We start from the raw sequence: 23,180 nt of genomic DNA, 5'->3' as shown, positions 1-23,180 counted from the left end.
AATACTGAAATCTTCCCTGATGCAGTTTTCCACTGTATCTGTGATATAATTTTTTGCAGTAGTTGACAGTGGCTATATACAATCACAGTTAAACAATCACATTGGGGCAAAACAGTAGGGGTTTGAAAGTAATTAGAAACTTAGCAATTCTAAGAAAGAATAACTTGATCGTGGATCTCTTACTTAACTCAAAGCCCCCGTCCTGAATAACTGTCACAAGTGTAAGAAGAAAGTCACAGCTAAAAAAAGAAAACAGAAGTTTTAAGTGTGAAACAGCTAAGCAGAGACTGACACATACATTTACTGTTATGATCATGTGGAAACGGTTCACAACTCCTGTATATGGCATTAATTTTATTTGGCAGTTGCTGTTGATTAATGCCAGAAGGTGACATTTAGCAGTAAATTCCTTCAGTAAATGATTGTAATTTGTTATCTTTATAGCTCTGACATATTCAGCAATACATCATTTGTAACAGTCCCTGCCCCAGTGGAACTTACAATCTAAGGTCTCTATCAAACACACAAACGCTACAGTCAGTTCTATTTGGAGTTCTGGGGTCCCTGGCTCACATCTAGAGGAGCTAGAGAAGGTAGAATGAATCCCAGTAAATCTGAGTATATAATGTCTGCAGGCATGCTTAACATGGTTAGTACAACTCCCTTCCACTTGACCCCCTTTCTCTCCCTTGTTCCATGCTAACATTTAAAGAAAAAAGAAATACTACAATAACAAGGTTAGATTGTCAGTTTTTTTGGAATGTAGTTAGGCTTTTATCCCAGCCCTAAACTGGGATTTGCAGTTTAAATTTCAGATTGCATGGCATATTATAGGTACTAAGAAAACTTTAAAGGGGGTGTTCACCTTTAAATTAACTTTTGCAGATTGCATGGTATAGTATAAGTATTAAGAAGACTTTAAAGGGGTTGTTCACCTTTAAATTAACGTTTAGATGTAGAGAGTGATATACCGAGACAATTTGCAATTCGTTTTCATTTTGTATTGATAGTGGTTTTTGAGTTATTTATTTTTATATTCAGTGGCTCTCCAGTTTGCAATTTCAGCAATCTGGTTGCTAGGCTACAAATTATCCTAGCAACCATGCATTGATTTAAATAAGAGACTGGAATAGGAATAGTAGAAGGCCTGAATAGAAAGATAAGTAGTACAAAGTAGTAGTAACAATAATTGTGTTGTTTTACAGAGCATTTGTTTTTAGATGGGGTCACTGACCCCCATTTAAAAGCTGGAAAGAGTTAGAAGAAGAAGGCAAAAAATTCAGAAACTATCAAAAAATAAAAAAGTGAAGGCCATTTGAAAAGGTGCTTAGAATTAGCCATGCTCACATATTAAGGGGCACATTGACTAAGGGTCGAATATCGAGGGTTAATTAACCCTCGATATTTGACCATCGATGTAAAATCCCTCGACTTCGAATATCGAAGTCGAAGGATTTACCGCATTTCGTTCGATTGAACTATCAAAGGAAAAAACGTTCGATTTAGAGCTAATCTAATTTAGATCTAATCTAACGATTCGAAGGATTTTAATCCATCGATCGAAGGATTTTCCTTCGATCAAAAAAAGCTTAGAAAGCTTATGGGGACCTTCCCCATAGGCTAACATTGGTGCTCGGTAGGTATTTAGGTGGCGAAGTAGGTAGTCAAAGTTTTTTTTAAAGAGACAGTACTTCGACTATCGAATGGTCGAATAGTCGAATGATTTTTAGTTCGAATCGTTCGATTCGAAGTGGAAGTCGTAGTCGAAGGTTGAAGTAGCCAATTCGATGGTCGAAGTAGCCAAAAAAAAACTTCCAAATTCGAAGTATTTTTTATTCTAATCCTTCACTCGAGCTTAGTAAATGTGCCCCTGTCATGGAAAACATGTTTTTTTCATAACGCACCAGTTAATAGTGCTACTCCAGCAGACTTCTGCACTGAAATCCATTTCTCAAAAGAGCAAACAGATTTTTTTTATATTCAATTTTGAAATCTGACATGGGGCTAGACATTTTGTCAATTTCCCAGCTGCCCCAAGTCATGTGACTTGTGCCTGCACTTTAGGAGAGAAATGCTTTCTGGCAGGCTGCTGTTTTTCCTTCTCAATGTAACTGAATGTGTCTCAGTGGGACATGGGTTTTTACTATTGAGTGTTGTTCTTAGATCTACCAGGCAGCTGTTATCTTGTGTTAGGGAGCTGTTATCTGGTTACCTTCCCATTGTTCTTTTGTTTGGCTTTTGGGGGGGGGGTAGTGGGAAAGGGAGGGGGTGATATCACTCCAACTTGCAGTACAGCCAGGGCCGCCATTAGAAATCACGGGGCCCCATACAACAAAATTTTTGGGGCCCCCTGGGCCCCGCCCACACTGACGACCAAGCTCCACCCCATATCCCGCCCACTCCACATCGCAGTTAAAAGACCACACAGACATCAGCGCTAAAAAAGTAACCCCCCCCACACACAAGTTGTAAAAAGCTATTGATGGTCAGGGGCCCCCTTATAAAAAATTGGGGCCCCAAAAAAAAAAATTAAAAAAAATTTTTTTTCTTTTTTTTTAAAAAAACATTGGTGGCAGGGGCCCCCTTATAAGTTTAAAAAAATTTGGGGCCCCAACAAAAAAAATGTAAAAAAAACTAAAAAATAAACAAATATTGGCGGCAGGGGCCCCCTTATAAGTAAAAAACAAATTGGGGCCCCCAAAAAAAATTTGAAAAAAATTTTTTTTTGAAAAAAAAAAAAAAACTGGTGGCAGGGGCCCCTACAAGTTAAAAACAAATTGGGGCCCCAAAAAGAAATTTGAAAAAAAAATAATTTTTTTTTGAAAAAAAAAAAAAAAAACTGGTGGCAGGGGCCCCCTTACGAGTTAAAAAAATTTGGGGCCACCAAAAAGAAAATTATTATTTTTTTCTTTTTAAAAAAAAAACAAAAAAAACAATGGTGGCAAGGGGCCCCTTACGAGTTAAAAAAAAAATTGGGGCCCCAAAAAAAAAGTTTTAAAAAAAAAGATTGGTGGCAGGGGCCTATAGAATATTAAAATAATACATTGGTGGCCAGGGGATTAAAAAAAAAAAAAACACAAACTGGTGTTCAGTAGAATTGAACTCATGGCTTCAGTACTTCAACTTCGCCTCCTTTCGTGACTTCGGGTCTTTTCACCGCTTCAGGACTTCAATTTCGGCTATTTTCGTGAGTTCGGGTCTTTGCGCTGCTTCAGGACTTCGGCTGTTTTCGTGACTTCGGGTCTTTTCGGCGCTTCGTGACTTCGGCTTTTTCCGTGACTTCGGGTCTTTTCGGCGCATCGGCTTCGGCTTTTCGGCACTTCCGCATTCGGCAACGCAGAGGGAGGACGTACGGCTCGGGCGCTCGTAAGGGGGGCCCGGATCTTCAAAAAATGCAGCGCTGCCGGGCCCCCCTTCATGCCCGGGCCCGGTACGCTTGTCCCCCCTGTCCCCCCCTGATGGCGGCCCTGAGTACAGCAGTAAAGAGTGATTGAAGTAAAATGGGAGACCTGGAATTAATTGCATGCTCTAAAAATTATGATATAATTGGTATCACTGAGACCTGGTGGGATGAAACATGTGACTGGATTGTGAATTTAAATGGTTACACCCTTTTTAGGAGGGACAGAGGGATTAAAAATGGTGGAGGAGTGTGTTTTTATGTAAAGCCTGAATTAAAGCCATGCGCTAAAGAAATAACAATAGCTGGCACTGGTGAGGGTGTAGAATCACTCTGGGTAGAGATTTTGACTGGGCAAAAGGTAACAAAAAGAATTATCATTGGTGTATGCTATAAACCACCTCGTATAAGTGTCGAGTATGAAGCCCAGCTACTCTTGCAGATACAAGCGGCTTCACAGCTGGGTCAAGTTGTTGCTATGGGTGACTTCAATTATCCAGACATTGACTGGGGTAATGGGGTTGCTAAGACAGAAAAAGCTAGTAGGTTTGTAAATATGCTGAATGACAACTTTTTATTCCAGCTCGTTCAAGAACCTACTAGGAATAACTCTCTTTTGGACCTTGTAATAACTAACAATACAGAACTCATCTCTAACATTTGTGTGGGTGAGCATTTAGGGAATAGTGATCATAACATGGTCTCCTTTGAGATTCTGTTGCAGAAGCAATTCTATAAGGGAGTAACTAAAACACTAAATTTCAGACTTTGCAAACTTTGACAGTATAAGGGCATCTCTGCAACATATTAAGTGGGAAATGCTTTTCACAGGGTTAAACACAGAACAAAAATGGGAAGTCTTTAAAATGCTGCTTAATAAATATACTTGTCAGTATATTCCACTTGTAAGCAAGGAACGTCGTTGCAAAGCAAAACCTTTTTGGTTCAATAGAAGCGTTGGTGTTGAGGTGGGTAAGAAAAGACGTGCTTTTAAGGCTTTCAAGTTAGCTGGTACAGCGGAAACATTTATAAGGTACAAGGAGGCCAATAAATCATGCAAAGAAGCTATAAGGCAAGCTAAAATTGCTATAGAAAAGGATATTGCAGCTAGCAGTAAAAAAAATCCAAAATTATTTTTTAAATATGTTAATAGTAAAAAAATGAAGCAGGACAGGGTGGGACCCTTACTATCAGAGGGGGGTCAGCTGGTTGATGAAAACAAAATAAAAGCGCAGATTCTGAACTCATATTTTTCATCTGTCTACACAAATAAGGAACCAGTAAGTGAAGGTTTCCTTCTTAATAGTACCAATTCTAGTAATACAATTAATGATGCATGGTTCACACATGAAGAAATTCAAAAGAGACTAGAACATGTTAAGATTAACAAAGGTCCAGGGCCAGATGGTATTCATCCCAGGGTAATTAGCGAGCTTAGCTCTGTGATTGCCAAACCTCTTTACTTATTTTTTAAGGATTCATTGAGATCTGGCATAGTGCCGAGAGACTGGCGAATTGCTAATGTGGTGCCTCTATTCAAAAAAGGATCCCGTTCTCAGCCTCAAAACTGTAGGCCAGTTAGTCTGACGTCAGTGGTAGGAAAGCTTTTCGAAGGGTTAATAAAGGATAAGATACTGGACTTCATAGCAAATCATAATACTATGAGTTTGTGCCAGCATGGTTTTATGCGTAATAGATCTTGCCAGACTAACTTAATTTCTTTTTATGAGAATGTAAGTAGAGACCTCGATTCTGGGATGGCAGTGGATGTGATTTTGCTAAAGCATTTGATACAGTGCCACACAAAAGGTTACTGGTTAAATTAAGGAATGTTGGCCTGGAACATAGAATTTGTACCTGGATAGAGAACTGGCTAAAAGATAGACTACAAAGAGTGGTGGTAAATGGAACATTTTCTAATTGGACCAGTGTTGTTAGTGGAGTACCGCAGGGCTCTGTACTAGGTCCCTTGCTTTTCAACTTGTTTATTAATGACCTGGAGGTGGCCATTGAAAGTACTGTTTCTATTTTTGCAGATGATACTAAATTGCGCAGAACTATAGGTTCCATGCAGGATGCTGCCACTTTGCAGAGTGATTTGTCTAAACTGGAAAACTGGGCAGCAAACTGGAAAATGAGGTTCAATGTTGATAAATGCAGGTTATGCACTTTGGCAAAAATAATATAAATGCAAGTTATACACTAAATGGCAGTGTGTTGGGAGTTTCCTTAAATGAGAAGGATCTAGGGGTCTTTGTAGATAACACGTTGTCTAATTCTGGGCAGTGTCATTCTGTGGCTACTAAAGCAAATAAAGTTCTGTCTTGCATAAAAAAGGGCATTAACTCAAGGGATGAAAACATAATTATGCCTCTTTATAGGTCCCTGGTGAGGCCTCATCTGGAGTATGCAGTGCAGTTTTGGACTCCAGTCCTTAAGAGGGATATGAATGAGCTGGAGAGAGTGCAGAGACTAAGTGCAACTAAATTGGTTAGAGGGACGGAAGACTTAAATTATGAGGGGAGACTGTCAAGGTTGGGGTTGTTTTCTCTGGAAAAAAGGCGCTTGCGAGGGGACATGATTACACTTTATATGTACATTAGAGGACATTATAGACAAATGGCAGAGGATAACCGTACCAGAGGCCTCCCCTTTAGACTAGAAGAAAAGAACTTTCATTTGAAGCAACATAGGGGGTTCTTCACAGTCAGGACAGTGAGGTTGTGGAATGCATTGCCGGGTGATGTTGTGATGCTGATTCAGTTAATGCCTTTAAGAATGACTTGGATGATTTTTTGGACAGACAGAATATCAAGGGCTATTCTGATACTAAGCTCTATAGTTAGTATAGGTATGGGTATATAGAATTTAATTAAAAGTAGGGATGGGTGTATGTATGGCTGCTGGGTTTTCATTTGGAGGGGTTGAACTTGATGGACTTTGTCTTTTTTCAACCCAATTTAACTATGTAACTATGTAAGTTTATCAGAGCACAAGTCACATGACTTGGGGCAGCTGGGAAATTGACAATATTCTAGCACCATGTCAGATTTCAAAATTGAATATAAAAAAATCTGTTTGCTCTTTTGAGAAATGGATTCCAGTGCAGAATTCTGCTGGAGCAGAACTATTGTCTTATTAATTTTGAATTTTTTTTTTTCCCATGACAGTATCCCTTTAAGGATGAACCACCCCTTTAAAACCCAAAAACCATCTTAGAGCCAGTGTCTCTTTTGCAGCAGGGTTCAGTTTGCATGCATGGGTGCTAAAGTTGGCGTTCCTGTTTTTTTAATGTCATCTCTTTGTTTGATGAATACACCCTTCTATTGCACTGCGGAATATTTGTCTGTAATAATAATAAACCTATTATTGTTTGCTATGGGTTACTAGATCTTGTGGAGACTTTGAAACGTTGATCACGTGACATTTTGTTGCATATGGCTGCTTTATGTGTAATGCATCAGGAACAGAAACAGAAAGGTTTATGATGGTATCTCAACCATGCGGCAGTCATGTGTACTGTTGTTCTTCTTTTCTTTTTCTACTGTTTTAAATGAACCCTTGATGCATAAATGCTTTAAATTCATTTTCATCCTCTGTTTTTAATGTATCTTAAGGAAAATAATTCTAATGTGAGTTACGGTACATGATACCCAGTAAGATTCTCAGTGAATAGAACAGACCTTGGATACTGAGTGCAGTCACTAACACCTTGATTAACTTTTAGTATGATGTAGAGAGTTATATTCTCAGACAATTTACAATTGGTTTTCATTTTTTATTATTTGTTATTTAGGTTTTTATTCAGCAGCTCTCCAGTTTGCAATTTAAGGAATCTAGTTGCTAGTAGGGATGCACCAAATCCACTATTTTGGATTCAGCCGAATCCCCGAATCCTTGGTGAAAGATACCAAATACCGAACCAAATTCGAATCCTAATTTGCATATGCAAATTAGGGGCAGACAAGGAAAAAGTGGGAAAAAATTCTTCTTTTGTGACGAAAAGTCACCTGATTTCCCTACCCACCCCTAATTTACATATACAAATTAAGATTCGGATTTGGTACAAGGCACAAGGATTTGGCCGAATCCGAATCCTGCTCAAAAAGGCTGAATCCGGAACCGAATCCTGGATTCGGTGAATCCCTAGTTGCTAGGGTTGAAAATACTCTAGCAACCATGCATTGAATTGAATGAGAGACTGAAATATGAATAAAAGAGGGCCTGAATAGAAAGATGAGTAATAAAAAAGAGCAAAAACGACCCCCATTTGAAAGCTGGAAAGAGTCCGAAGAAAAAGACAATTCACTCAAATAATATAAAAAAAGATCCAATTGAAAAGTTGCTTAGAATTAGCCATTCTATGATATACTAAAAGTTAATTTAAACATGAACCACCCCTTTAATAGATGTTTGGGGAAAAGGAATAATTATATATCATTATATAAAATGATTTGCCTGAATATATCTAAAAAGAGAGTGATTCTCTTTTTGAATATTTGACTAAGAAAACTGGTTTACTGATTAGGATTCCCCAGCCTTCAATGTGAGCACTTAGGAGAGCACCCAGTGGCGTAACTATATAAGAAGCAGACCCTACAGTCCCAGGTCGGCCCAGACTGTGGGGTCTGCTTCCTCTATAGGTAATAAAAAAATCCTCCTCCCCAGCCGCTCTCTTACCTGCGGCGAGCAAGGTGGGTGCCAGTCTGGCAGGAGTGGGCGGAGTCAGGGTGTGGAGTAGGCGGATGGACGGAGGCAGGATGTGGACAGGGCTAAGGTGAGACGGTAAGTGGGCGGGAGCATGGGGATCGGAGTACACCGGGCGTCTCTGAAGATTTTTTCGCAGGGGGTCTGGCGCACTCTAGTTACGCCACTGAGAGCACCCTAACTGGCCTTGAGGTTGGGTTGGTTGTTTTTAACAGAAGAAATACATCCCAGAGGCAGCTTGGGCACAGAAATCACTCACAAAGGAAGACACTCACCAACCATAATAATATTAATGTGCCACTTCCTACTATAAAAATACACAATGACTCAGAATAGAGAACTTTCAGAACCACAGGGCAAATCCTTGAATAAAACGTTAACCTCCTTCCCAGTCCTGCACATGTCGAATAAAGATGAAGATGAGGTAACATTTAATAACTTCTATAAAGAAACCACAATTTCCCTTGGTTCCCTATATGATGAACAAACATAAACTTTATAAAACTCCAAAAAAAAAAAAGACAAAATATAAAGTACTGCCTCCCCCCCCCACAGGAAAGGCTTTTAAGGGCCTCCTAAACTTTGAAGAAGTTAACTACATGCATAAAATATCTTATATTGTGTGGTCCCTTTCTCCACCCTGCGTAACTGCTAAGTCTGTTTTCTCTATTGTTACACCTCCATGTAGGTCACGATATAGGTACAGGTATAGGATGCGTTATCCAGAAACACATTATCCAGAAAGCTCTGAAATACTGGAAGGTCATCTCTCATAAAATCCATTTTAATCAAATAATTCAATTAAAAAAAAAAGATTTTCTGTAATAATTACCAATAGTATGTACTTGATCTCAACTAAGATATAATTAATACTCATTCGAGGCAAAACAATCCTATTACTGTAGGTTAAAATGATTATTTAGTACACTTAAGGGGTGATGTGATAACTATGTATATATAAGGGGATCATATAATAATCTCTCTAATGCTTTATTTACCAGTAGGTCTTTCCAGCTGACACAAGGTCACCCATTCCGATTAGAAGAAAAGAGGTTCTGCCTAAATATTCGGAAGGGGTTTGTTACAGTGTGAGCTGTGAAGATGTGGAATTGTCTCCCTGAATCAGTGGTACAGGCTGATACATTAGATAGATTTAAGAAGGGGTTGGACGGTGTTTAGCAAGTGAGGGAATACAGGGTTATGGAAGATAGCTCATAGTACAAGTTGATCCAGGGACTGGTCCGATTGCCATTTTGGAGTCAGGAAGGGTTTTTTCCCCCTCTGAGGCAAATTGGAGAGGCTTCAGATGGGGGTCTTTGCCTTCCTCTGGATCAACTGGCAGTTAGGCAGGTTAAAAAAAGTAAAAAGTTTGAACATGATGGACATGTGTCTTTTTTCAACCTAATTTACTGTGTTACTATGTAAGGTTTAAAAATCCAAATGACAGAAAGGCCCCTTATCCAGAAAGCCCTAGATCCTGAGCATTCTAAATAACAGATCCTGTACCTGTATATTTTGGGGCTTTTGTCAAAAATCTCCTTATGAAAGCCTTTGACGGGATCCCCTGGCTGTCCCAACTCTTGCCCCACCTACTGACCATCAAAAGATCCTGCAGCTGGCAAGCTCTGGTCACTGTCCTTAGGAAACCAGGTTGTCTTGTGTAACATCAGGCTGTAGAACTCTGATGCAATTCATGTCTTAGGATTTATCTTTTTAGAAATTATTTGCAGACATAGCAAAGCTAAATGGGACTTAGGTATGAGCTCTAAATATAGAAACATGATAGGGAGGAGAAAGATTAGAAAAGGGTGTACTTTGCATCCAGCCACTCACACAGACGCATGTAGCCCTATTTAATCTTATCTTTAAAGGCTTCAGTATCAATAACTGCAATATATCCATTATGTGCCACTTACTTCTGGCTATGCGCATTTCTTAAGGCTGTATAACCAATTATTTACAGTGTCTTAAATCACATCCTTAAAGGGGATTTAAAGGCAAAAAAAAAAATACCATTCTTAATTTCTTAAATGAAAAAGAAATCTATCTCCAATATACTTTAATTAAAACATGTCTACCGTTTTTATAAGAAACCTGACTGTATGCAGTGAGATTCTGCCTTCATTTACTTGCTTTGACTGCTGTGGATAGGAAACTTCAGACAGTCCCTAACTGCTCTGCAGGGAAAGGTTCATACTTTCAAACAGCAGGGGGAGCCCCCATCTTACGTCCCAGAACTCGAGCAGCTTTGTTTGTTTCCCTGTAGAGCAGCTCGGCCGTCAGCTTCATGGCAATTATTATTTGACTTGTGCTGTTTTGATAATTCATGACGATCCCTAAGCTTAACCTCTCAAATGAAGCCCAGACCACACTGAGCATGTGCAGGGTCTTGGTCTTGCAAATATTTTCAACAAGATTTACAAGATTACAGCCCCCTGCATCCAACTTTGAAAGCATAAATCATTTGTTTGATTAGGCTTCTGGTGCTGTAAGTTCATGTTTACCGTATATTAAGTATACAAAATACAGCATTTCTAGCATTATTCTATTTTAGACTTTAGTTACCCTTTAAAGGCGTGTCATTATTTTCCGTTCAGCTTTGAGTGACATTTGATTGATTTGATTCAAACCTGCAAAATATAATCCGAAACCAAAACTTTCAAAAATTGTCTGACTAGGGAAGCCTCTCATTACTTTATGAGTACAATATGATGGTGTGTGTTATTTTGTGTGTTGTATATCCATTTTATGTCCATTTGTATTTTTATATATATTATCTGCAACTATAGTAACATTGCCCCTTAGACAGTAAAGTATCAGGGTATTGCATATTTACTATTCGTCATGTAGATTGCAGATCTTACCTCATATGGGAAAAAACATTGCGTGAAAAAAAGTATTTTATGTTCACAATGATCACCAGGGCTGGCCTTCCATAGTAGCAGAGGATTGCCTGATGGGCCTCAGTCTAGAAACATTCCTGTTAGCTCTCTTTCTTATTCCCACTATAACAATATAACCTCATTTAGCTCCATCTAATTGTTGTGAGAGTAGGCTCTAGGGTGCACAGTGTGATACTGATGGTTGCCCTTGTGTACCACAGTCCTAGGTTATAATGGTAGAACTTGGAAATCACTCCAATCACTCCAAATGCAACTCAGCGATAGTATACTTTGGGACATATTTATTAAAAGGTAATTTTCTATCTAGAAAGAATGATGCAATACTGCAGCCTTGTCTGCCTTTTTAGGTCAACGGTTTGACAACCTGAAAAATATACTCTTTGCTATCAGTTTTGAGGCTGTGAGTTTACCATGGAGGAGTTCAACCACATGAAGGTGAAGGCCTACAGTACTGCTTATATAGGCTACAGTTTCTAAAAAAACGGAAAAAAAAAATGCACAAAGCCACAAATAACCTAGAGCCAAAATTCCCAACCTTTTTTTTTTAACCTGTTAGCCATATTCATATGCAAAAAGAGTTGGGGAGCAACACAAGCAGGACAAAATCAGTTGGGATGCCAAATAAGGGCTGTGATTGGCCATTTGGTAGCCCCTATGTGGACTGGAAGCCTACAGGAGACTCTAATTGGCAGTACACATGGTTTTTATGTAACAAAACTTGCCTTCAAGCCTGGAGTTAAAAAAAACACCTTTGAGGCTGCTGGGAGCAAAATCCAAGGGGTTGGTGAGCAAAATGTTACTCTTGAGCTACTGGTTGGGGAATCACTGACCTAGAGGATACCTTAGAGTTCTGGTCTGTAACCTCATTTATATTTGTAGTTTATTACATTTAATGCATGAGTGGTTGTTTTGCCCAAGGTAGTCTCATATTGAATATTCATAGACATATTATGCATAGACTATATTTTATTTGCTCATATATTTCCAAGAATTGATTTTTGCAAACAACTGATTTTTCAATGCTTGTTTTTATGGTTCTTGGTATAATCTCACCTTTATTACTCAACAATTTTTCTGATGAGTTTCTATAAAAACTTCTTTAGTTTCACCGACCCAAGGCACATTATCTACCACGTGGTGTTCCCAATATTGAGAGTTAATGAAGTTCTGCAGTTGAGTGCCCTTTCCTCATGTGCCAACTGTACAGATGCAATTAAAGAAAGAGATATTAAAATGATAGACGCACACAGTTGTAAAGATTGTACAGTGGCCACTGAATTACAAAGGTCAGAGTGCCTTAGATAAGAAGGGCGACTAAAGGGTCAGGTTAATTTGTGTGTAACCTGTCAACTCATAAAAGAAGCAGGGATGATGAACAGCCTGCCAGAAAGTAGTTCCATCCTAAAGTGCAGGCACAAGTCACATGACGGGGGCAGCTGGGAAACTGACAATATATCTAGCCCCATGTCAGATTTCAAAATTGAATATAAAAAAAATCTGTTTGCTCATTTTAGAAATGGATTTCTGTGCAGAAGGCTGCTGGAGTAGTAGTATTAACTGATGCGTTTTGAAAAAAACATGTTTTCGCATGACAGTATCCATTTTAGGTCACTCCACATCCTTTGAATGATGCGGAAACCCAAATTAGGCCGAAAACCTGTGCTGCAGCCATTTTTGTGGTCTTAAAGGGGTTATTCACTTAAATTAACTTTTAGTATGATGTAGAGAGTGACATTCTGAGACAATTTGCAATTCGTTTTTATGTTTTATTATTTGTGGTTTTTGAGTTATTTAACAGCTCTCCTGTTAGCAATTTCAGCATCTGGTTGCTATGGTCCAAATTACCCTAGCAACCATGCACTGATTCGAATAAGAGACTGGAATATGAGTAGGAGAGGGCCTGAAAAGAAAGATGAGTAATTAAAAGTAGCAATAACATTACATTTGTAGCCTTATAGAACTTTTTTTTTTGAGACTTAGGTCAGTGAGCCCCATTTGAAAGCTAGAAGGGGTCAGAAGAAGGAAGAAGAAAAAATCTGAGCAACTCCGAATTCTCTGGACCTTATTTATCATTCAAAAAAATAGGTTCTGGCAAAATTCGGACCTTTTGCCCAAAAAGTCAAAAGTTTTCAGATTTTTCTGAGTTTTCTAACTTTATGGCCCAAATTCCCCGAAATCATCGGATATCGGTACTGACAGCCGTGCAGACACTGGGACCTGCCCATTGACTAATACAGGACCCTGAGAGCTTTGAGATGCCGGGTTTTCGGATTCTGAGTTTTCTTACCAGACTTTAATAAATCCTGAAAAATGTGGATATTTTCTTAAGGTCCGAAAAATCTTTTCGGACTTCGGGTATTCAGAGCTTAATAAATAACCCTATAAAAGTTAACTTAAAGGTGAACCACCCCTTTAACATCAAAGTCCCTATTTTGTTCAGCTAGTGTAGCACCTAGATGGGTATATTATCATAATTATGAGTAGTCAAAAAACTGACCAGGCGACATCACTTAGCAAGCTTCGTCCTAGCATGCTGATAGCTCCAGAAAAGGTCCCCCTTTAGGGCCCCGTCCCCTCTAAGGCAGATGTTAAGGACAGGGCTAGCTGCACCTTCTGATACTGCACTTGTCACTGACCACCAGATCCAGCTCAGAAACGCACAGGGGGGTGCAAGTGGTCCCGCTGCACCCCTGGTGTCAAGTATGACCCCTAATATGTCTGTTTTCCCCATGTAACTTCGTGACCCTTTGTATGCCTATTTCTCTTAGGGAGTCAGTGCTCAATGGAAATGGGCAACTTCAGTGGCTCTGTCCAGATACAGTCAGGAAATAACTTCCATTTACAGGAAGTCAATGAGAATTTAGAACACAACATGTACATCTTGATCAACCTACTTCTAGTTGTATCTGGAAACAGTTCCACAATGTACACACAAAGGTTATGTCAACGCAACTAACGTGTCTCACTGATATTATCTGTGTTAATGTTTTGCAGACGATTAGTAATGTGGGCTTGGGCTCTTCTTCCCATTTGTCTGACTGTATGGGCCACTGGAGGAATATGGATAGTGTAAGTATATACGGCTTTAATTATAGCATTGTCAAAATATTCACCTGGAGAGCTGAATATGTCACTTACTATATATGCGGCCATATATCTGTCCAATCATCTCACAAGATGCCTGTGTGGGACACATTAGGTAGGTCATCTAGACCCACAGTTTCACTAGAAAGTAAACATTTTATTGCATTATATATCTCACAGAATCTCACAGAATCATAAGGAATCAGGCAAGTCAAAAATAGCTGATGATCAAAGCAATGGGTCCATTGCCTTAAAGGGGAATATAGCTCATAATTCAATTCAATATTCAACTTTGAGTATATTATTCATGGGGGCACACAATTTTAGACTATAAATTTTATGCTTTGTTTTTATTGTTACCTTTTTAACAGGTATGCCATGTCAGTGAGCAATGGTTCTGTCAATCTCTCAGATGGTTTTCCCTATATCAGGTAAGGGCACAAAGGATTTCCCAAATGTTTTGTCCTGATGAAGGTTAGAAAATATATCCATATCAATATCTGTATACAGGTATGGGATCCGTTATTTGGAAACTCAATATCCAGTGAGCTCTGAATTTCGTGAAGGCTGTCGCCCACAGATGTCTTTTCATCCAAATAATCCAAATGATTAAAAATGATTTCCTTTTTCTCTGTAATAATAAAACGGTAGCTTGTACTTGATCCCGAATAAAATATAATTAATCCTTATTGGAAGTAAAATCAGCCTTATTGGGTTTATTTAATTTTTTTAATGATTTTTCTAGTAGACTTAAGGTATAAAGATTCAAATTACAGAAAGATCCCTTATCCGGAAAAGCCCAGGTCCTGAGCATTCTGGATAACAGGTCTCATACCTGTATAAAGAGAAGAAAGGAGAGGGGGGACATGTTTATCAAGGAGTGAACTGAAGATTTATCATAATGGTCTGGAATGAAATAGTAAGTGGCTGAAATGTGAGTCGTCAGATAATAGTCAGAGAAAGGAAAATATTTCTGTCATATTAGAAAACAAGGCCAAGAGAAAGGTCTTTACAATAACAAATTGAAAAGTTGCTTAGAATTGGCCGTTCTATAACATAATAAAAGTTACCTTAAGGATCTGGCCACATGGGCAGAGTCGAGGAAATTGGTCGCCAGGCGACAAATCTCATCTTCTTTGCGGCGACTAATCTATCCGATCTGCCTTCCCCTGCCTTCCGCGGGCTAAAATGAAAATCGCTGGGGGACAGGCACTCGGAGCGTTTTGTTTTCTGAAGTCGCCCGAAGTTTCCTTGTGAGGCCATTACGGGACGACTTCGGAAAACGAAGCGTTCTGAGTGCCTGCCCGAGGCAATTTTCATTTTAGCCGGAGGAAGGCTGGGAAGGCAGATCGGGGGGTCGGCGCGAAGAAGAGGCGATTTGTCGCCTGGTGACTAATCTCCCCTAATCTGCCCGTGTGGCCAGACCCTAAAGGTGAACTACTTCTTTAATATCAGAAAAGGATAACCTATCAGGAGATAATAGATTATGGGCTGAATTTAATTTGGTGAGAAAAAGTTTTATCAGGTGAAAACTCATGGACGAGATTCAATTTGAAATGCAATTCATTTCGGAAAATCTTATAACTTTTTTATCACATGAAAACTCCATTAAAGTCTATGGGAAAAAAAACTGATACTGAATTTGGAGAAAAGTTTTTTCTCCTCAAAATTGAATCAGGTCCATGGGTTTTCAACTGATAAACCATGAGAAAACGTTTTCTCATTGAATTGAATTTGGCCCTATTTCTTGCAAAAGAGAAAACATTTAAGTATGGAAAGAAGATCATTTTCTGAAGAAGTACAGTGTGACTAATATCTGTCTAAATATTAAATAACCCATCAACGAGCTGTGAAATGTTCATGATAACCCATTTTCCTCCCTATAGTGTATCTGGCACATACCCTCCGCAGAGCTGCGTTTTTGGACAAGTTCTTAATGTTGGAGCAATGCTAGGTACGTTCTGTTTGTTTTGCTAGTTTGTTTTAGCCCTGTATAATAATGACAGTATATGATCTCATAGTGGGCTGTTCCGTGGCAGCATATTGAAGTATGGTAGCTGCTAGTTAAAGGGATCAATGCATATATGTAGAGAAGGAAAATTTAATTTATGCCATAAATAAATGGAACCAAAGACAGTGGAGCAAGGGTCAGACTGGAGGGGCACCAGGACATATACTATTTGCCTTGGCCTGGCTCTGGTATATATTACTCTTAAAGTGGACCTGTCACCCAGACACAAAAATCTCTATAATAAAAGTCCTTTTCAAATTAAACATGAAATCCACTTTCTATTTATTTATAAAGCATTCATAGCTGTTGTAAGCTCATTTAAAAATTTCAGCTGTCAATCAAATATTGTCTGCCCCTCCTCAATGCTTTAGGCATAGAGGCGGAGCAGACAATTACTTTCACTTTCCATTCAGCACTTCCTAGATGTCACTGCTCTCCCCACATTACCCCGTTCTCTTCACTGTTTAATTGTGTAGCCAGGGCATGGGGATGGACATCAGGTCCCCCATTCTGGTGCACAAACAAGATTCTGAGATGATACAAGACTTGTCTTAATAACAGTGTCCACAAAATGGCTCCTGCCTGCTTGTTATAATTATGAATTCCCAGACTGATGGAAACAAGATTCAAATAACTTATATAGTGTAATTAAAGTTCAATTTGCTTGACTAATGTTATAAAATAGGATTTTGTATCATTTTTGTTGGGTGACGGGTCCCCTTTAAATCAGTTAATTTATGCCCAGAAAAACTTGAAGAAAGCATGAATAAAGATTTAGGATTATGGACAATAGAGTGCGTAAACTTGGAAACATATACATTAAACCAAACCATAACTTAATAATAATCATTGATATCAAAAATCTTTTCCTTTATCTGTAATAGTATGCATTAAAGGTGCTCTCCTTCTTTCATTAGCCGTCTGGATCTCTGTTATACGGTTTCAGCAAATTAGAGATTACAATTGCCACTCTGTCCTTAATTCTGTGAGTTTGGCAACGGGAATCCTATGTGCCTTGGGTACGTCCATAGTCGGGAATTTCCAGGTAAGTCTTCTGTTGGACTATTGGTAAATTATAAGATATCATTCATTAAAAAAAATATATATTTTTTTTTTATACCTTAAACTCTTACATATAATATATATATATATATATATATATATATATATATATATATATATATATATATATATATATATATATATATATATATAATACACAAGAGCCATGAATATCCTGTAAATTATATCCCTATAAATGGTGCTTAGTGATGTCATTGGTTATAATCAGAGCTTAGTGATGTCATTTTTGTCGCATGACTCACTGAAACTTGTGTATTATAATAAATAAAGTACCCCCTGTTGCGAAATATGAGCATATTAGAAGTCACCTCTGAGTTCCATGACCTGGATAGGCCTTCACCCTCTTGCTTTTACAGTATATGGTCATGGAACTCCTCGGTAACTTATAATATCCTTATATTTTACAATAGGGGTACTTTATTTACTATATATATATATATATATATATATAATTATAATTAATTATAATTATATATATACCATATATAATTATATGGTGCTCAGTCCGGTATTTTTTGTATAGAACATTTCTGGCAAATTAAGTTCCAAGGCTATTAGCTGAAACCCGTCCCCAACCTCAAGAAAATAGTTTCCCAGTCTAAAGTTATACAGTCATGTAAATAGATGTATCTCAGTTGGCTCATTAAGACTTCTGCAAGTGTATATAGCAGCTCATTTAATAAGGCATCACCACTGTAGAGCATGATGAGTCTCTGATGTAACTGACAAGTACAGAGCCCATTACCGTACTGAGATCCTCAATGGTTTTGTCCTGCCTTCTTCTCCACAGCAATCGAATCAGCTGCAGACACACTTAGCTGGAGCTTTTTTGGCCTTCATTATTGGCAACGTCTACTTCTGGATGCAGACAGCTTTAACGTACATGGTGAAGCCGAAGCATGGCGGATGTTACATTGGACCAATCCGATTTTGCCTCAGCATTGCTTGCACAGCATTAATCGTTGCGAGTATCCTTAACATGGCCATAATTATTTGGGATGGGGGATAAATTAATGGCGTACAGGTATGGGATCCATGTTTCGGAAACCCATTATCCAGAAAGTTCCGAAAGTTCCATAAACTCCATTTTATCCAAATGATCCAAATTTTTAAAAATGATTTCCCTTCTCTCTGTAAATAATAAAACAACACCTTGCACTTGATCCCAACTAAGATATAATTAATCCTTTTTGGAAGCAAAACCAGCTTATTGAGTTTATTTAATATTCACATGATTTTCTATGATGATCCAAATTATGGAAAGACCCCAGGTCCCAGGCATTCTGGATAACAGGTCCCATACCTGTATAAATAAAGATGCAGAATATAGGTCTTCAATGGCTCTCCAGTTGTTGAACCATTTCTTTGCAGATGCTGAGATCTTTATTTCATATCTGGCTCCACATATGAGTCTTGCCATGAAGATTTCTTCACAAGCACAGAATGTTACAGAAAATAATCCGAATTAAACTAGAAAAGATTTAAAATAATTGAGTTGATGTGGTGCAGGGATGTAATTCCACATGATTCAAGTTTGTATAGAAGAATAATATAGGATTTGAGGGGGAGGCTTTTAAAATCACAACTGGTTTCTACTTTTTAGGTATTAAGATAGGTTAACTACCTATTTAAATAAACTTAAAATAAACTGGTCCAGTTAGGGATAAAAGAACACAAAATCACAATAAAACTACTGCAATCCCTTATTAGCTGCTTGAATTCTGCCATGAGAATTATAGCAGCAGGTAAAGTGTTTAATAGACGGCTTTTAGCTGTGAATGGTAGTATTAAGAATGTTTATTGCCATTTGAGAATCCCAAAGGCTGCTGAAAAATATCTGAAGATTTGGGATGCATGTGTGATTTATTATGATGGAAAACAATTGTGTTGGATGGTGTTTTTGGAAGGGGATGTATTGCAGTTATATACAGATGCTACAGGGTCAGTTGAATATGGAGTGTAGTTAAAAGGTCAGTGGAGTACAGGTGTTTGGTCTCAGACTTGGCATATTATGAAGTAGACAAATAATTTTGTACTACTTGAGTTGTTTCTTATACAGGTAAGGGATCCGTTATCTGGAAACCTGTCATTCAGCTTTGAATTACAGGAAGGCCATCTCCCCCTTAGACTCCATTAGAAACAAATACTTTTTTATAATGATTTCCTTTTTCTCTGTAATAATAAAACAGTACAGGTATAACCTGGCGAAACAGACTCTGTCGAAAAGGGTAACATAGCGGAAAATTCACACTTTGATAAATTTGCGGAGTAACAATTGTTCCCATGAACGAAAATGCGCCTGGCGAAAGGGCGTAAAACTTCATAACCGCTAAGCTTTTTCTCTAGCAAATTGTCCTTTATGCCTGTAAGTAAATTTCCCTCCGAAGTGTTGTTTTTGCGAATTTTCACTATAGGCGGCCACTTCGCCTTTAGTAAATTTGCTCCAATGAATCCTTATTGGAGGCAATACAATCCTTTTGGGTTTATTTAAAGGAAAACTATACCCCCAAAATGAACATTTAAGCAACAGCAAAATTAAGTGGCATATTAAAGAATCTTACTAAACTGGTCTACATATAAGTAAATCTTGCCCTTTTACATCTCTTGCCTTGAGCCACCACTTCGTGACTCTATCTGTGCTGCCTCAGAGATCACCTGACCAGAAATACTACAACACTAACTGTAACAGGAAGAAGTGTTGAAGCAAAAGGCAGAACTCTGTCTGTTAATTGGCTCATGTGACCTAACATGTATGGTTTGTTTGGTATGTTTGTGTGCACAGTGAATCGAACGATCCCAGGGGGCGGCCCTTATTTTTTAAAGTGGCAGTTTTCTATTTATAATTACCCATTGGCACATACTACTAAAAAGTATATTATTATGAAAATGGTTTATTTACATGAAGCAGGATTTTACATATGAGCTGTTTTATGCAATATCTTTTTATAGAGACCTACATTGTTTGGGGGTATAGTTTTCCTTTAATGATTTTTTTAGTAGACTTAAAAAAATTAAGTTTTCGAGTTGATTTTTCAGTCAAAAATCGATTTTTCGGTTTAAAAAAACTCCAAAAATTCAAAAAATTCTAAATTGTTTCAAGATTTATAATTTCCTGACCCTGGAAATAGCAAGAATCCAAAAATACACCATCTAAAACCTGTGAAGATCATGTAGAAGTCCATGGGAAAGGTCCCTTGAAACATTTGAAAATTTGTGTAGCCTTCTTGATGTTCAAGTTTTTTTCAGAGGGTTTTAAGAATTTGAGCAATTTGAGTTTTTTTCCCTGCAGAAAACTAGATTCATTCAAGTTTTCGGGTTGTTAACCTCAAATTCGCTGATTCGGGTTTTTCCATTCAAGTTTTTTCTTAAACCAGAAACCATTCGAGTTCTGAGTTCATTCGAGGTTTTAAAAAGCTCGCATAACTCTAAAATTTGACTTTTGATAAATAACCCCCTTAATGTATGGTGATCCAAATTACAGAGAGACCCCCCTTATTTGGAAAACCCCAGGTCCCTACATTCTGGATAACAGCTTTCATAGTAGTTTCTGTTGAAGTTTGGGAAAATAAAAATATATATTGAAACAATTTAGGGGTGGTTTATCTGATCAACAAGTTAACTATGAATTCAACTCTTGTTACGGTATTTTATACACAAACATACATAAAACAATTGCCTGGCAAAATAGAATACACTTGGTTGTGGCTTATGCTTCACCACCAGAAATTGACATTATTCTCACTAGGAAGGTAAATTCAGATGCCCATGCTGGAGAAGATTAAGAACAGGTGGCAAAAAGTCTGGTCCTCCATAGCCCATTCATTTAGAATTGAGGCTGTGACTCAGGCAGCACTATTGGCTTTACCTGATTATGAGATCAAGTGGATCTGGGCATCCCAAGGTCTGAGGCCATTAATCCGATATAAAAAGAAATTAAATCTTACCGTTTCTAAGTTTACCAGTTCAATTGATGGTTTGTAGTTTAGGCATTCTGAACTCGAGGATTATAGTGCAGATTTTTATTCTGGTTGGATGGTGTCCATATATTGGACATTGGATTTGATGTAGTTGTGCAAGAAACCATTGAAATGGTGTTAAATGATTTGGAGTTGGCCCAGCATGGTGGAAATTCTAAGTAATAGGTGTTCTGGCTGGAATAATGGCACAACCCTTAAAGGGGTTGTTCACCTTTGAGTTAACGTATAGTATTATGTAGAGAGTCATATACTGAGACAATTTGCAATTGTTTTTCATTTTTTATTATTCGTGTTTTTTTGAGTTATTTAGCTTTTTATTCAACAGCTCTCCAGTTTGCAGTTTCAGCCATCTGGTTGCTAGGGTCCAAATTACCGTAGCAACCACGCCCTGATTTGAATAAGAGACTGGAATATGAATAGGAGAGGCCTGAGTAGAAAGATGACTAGCAATAACAATACATTTGTAGCCTTACAGAGCATTTGTTTTTTTAGATGGGGTCAGTGACTCCCATTGGAGAGCTGGAATGAGTCAGAAGAAGAAGGCAAATAATTAAAAAACTATATAAAAGAAATAATGTTGCTTAGAACTGGCCATTCAATAACATACTAAAAGATAATTAAAAGGTGAACCACCACTTTAAGGATTTACTGTATAAAAGCTGGGGTGATCAGGGGCTGGTTGATAATAATATCTCTAAATATTAAATAAGTTGTAATAATAATGTATATAATCTTACTATTCCTTAACCCCATGTCCAAGTGGCTGTGTTCCTCAAGATGAACATGAAATCAGTATCTGCTATATGTGAATGGATTGTGGCGATGATTTTATTCCTCCTTTACGGATTGTTCGCCGTGGACTTTTGGCATCTTGACGGACACTATTTCCACGTCAAGAAGAGGAGGACAGTTATCCCAAATGAAATGGAGGTCTCCACGGTCACATTAAGTATTTAGCCATCTGCGTCTTCTACTGTTGAACGGATGGTCAGCACACCAACAGCATTAAAGGGAATTAATATTACAGGTTCAAGGGCCTGGCAAATAGACTTTTATAGAAGAATCCAACCATCAGATGGCAGTGGCCCTAGGAATCTATTTGTAAAACATCATCATTTTCATACAGTTTGGCCCATTTGACCCATTATTTGGAAAAAGTTGGACATCAATAGTCTTGATAAATTTTAAAGCAGAAACAATGATCAACCTCAACACTGTATCACATCAACACTCTAATGACTGCTGTAGCTAGGGTTGTCATCTGGCCGGTAAAAATAATGGATGATCTCAATGTTATTAATAGGGAAAAAAGATAAATATATAGAAAGTCTAGCATTTTGTTCCAGAAAAGGTGGCAACCTTGGCTGTAGGGCACCCAGTGAGACCTTGTTCAGTGCAAGTATATTGATGGAGATCTGGGATAGCTTTTCATTGTCCCATGTGAGAATGGTCCAAGTATGACATGTGGAAAGTACTAAACATTGTTTTGGAAAATATAAATATATTTTTCAGATAAAAAGTGGTATTGGTAGTGGTGTTTTTTTTATTCTGTGAAGAAAATGGTGACTTTGAATGTAGAAAAACTTACTTTTAACAGTGGTAATCTATCTTTATGAGCAGTTAGTTGATACCTGACACATTCTGTTAATCTCTGGAGGAAGAAGGGAGGTCATTCTTGAGATTTAGGAGGATATAAATACCTCTAGGGATCATCAGTCATTAATAAGTCTGAATCACATTACATGGCTGCCCAGAAACCAGTACATTCTGCAACTTCTCTGACAGATGTAATATCATTTTCTTCCTGGTAATTTCCAATAAATGTTAAAGGGATTCTGTCACGATTTTTACGGTGTAGTTTTTATTTCTAAATTACACTGTTTACACTGCAGATAATTCGTTCTACAATATAAAATGTCATTCCTGAACCAGCAAGTGTATTTTTTTTGGTGTGTAGGCGCCATCTCAGGTCATTTTGCCTGGTCATGTGCTTTCAGAAAGAGTCAGCACTTTAG

The 23,180-nt window shown here is 38.0% G+C and overlaps 1 protein-coding gene across 1 annotated transcript in view; it reads left to right on the top strand.

Moving 5' to 3' along the window:
* Window positions 1-22,696, top strand: part of tmem150b.L (transmembrane protein 150B L homeolog) — a 28,034-nt gene extending 5,338 nt beyond the window's left edge. The window contains 6 exon segments of the mRNA NM_001096573.1: window positions 14,005-14,079; window positions 14,466-14,525; window positions 15,981-16,048; window positions 17,023-17,150; window positions 17,979-18,156; window positions 21,926-22,696. Coding sequence (NP_001090042.1) covers window positions 14,015-14,079; window positions 14,466-14,525; window positions 15,981-16,048; window positions 17,023-17,150; window positions 17,979-18,156; window positions 21,926-22,122 — 696 coding nt within the window. The 5' untranslated portion in view covers window positions 14,005-14,014 and the 3' untranslated portion in view covers window positions 22,123-22,696.
* The last annotated feature ends 484 nt before the right edge of the window (window positions 22,697-23,180 follow it).

The sequence above is a fragment of the Xenopus laevis genome, chromosome 7L (assembly GCF_017654675.1).
Source record: "Xenopus laevis strain J_2021 chromosome 7L, Xenopus_laevis_v10.1, whole genome shotgun sequence".
NCBI lineage: Eukaryota > Metazoa > Chordata > Amphibia > Anura > Pipidae > Xenopus > Xenopus laevis.
This window is presented reverse-complemented; position numbering and strand designations above follow the sequence as displayed.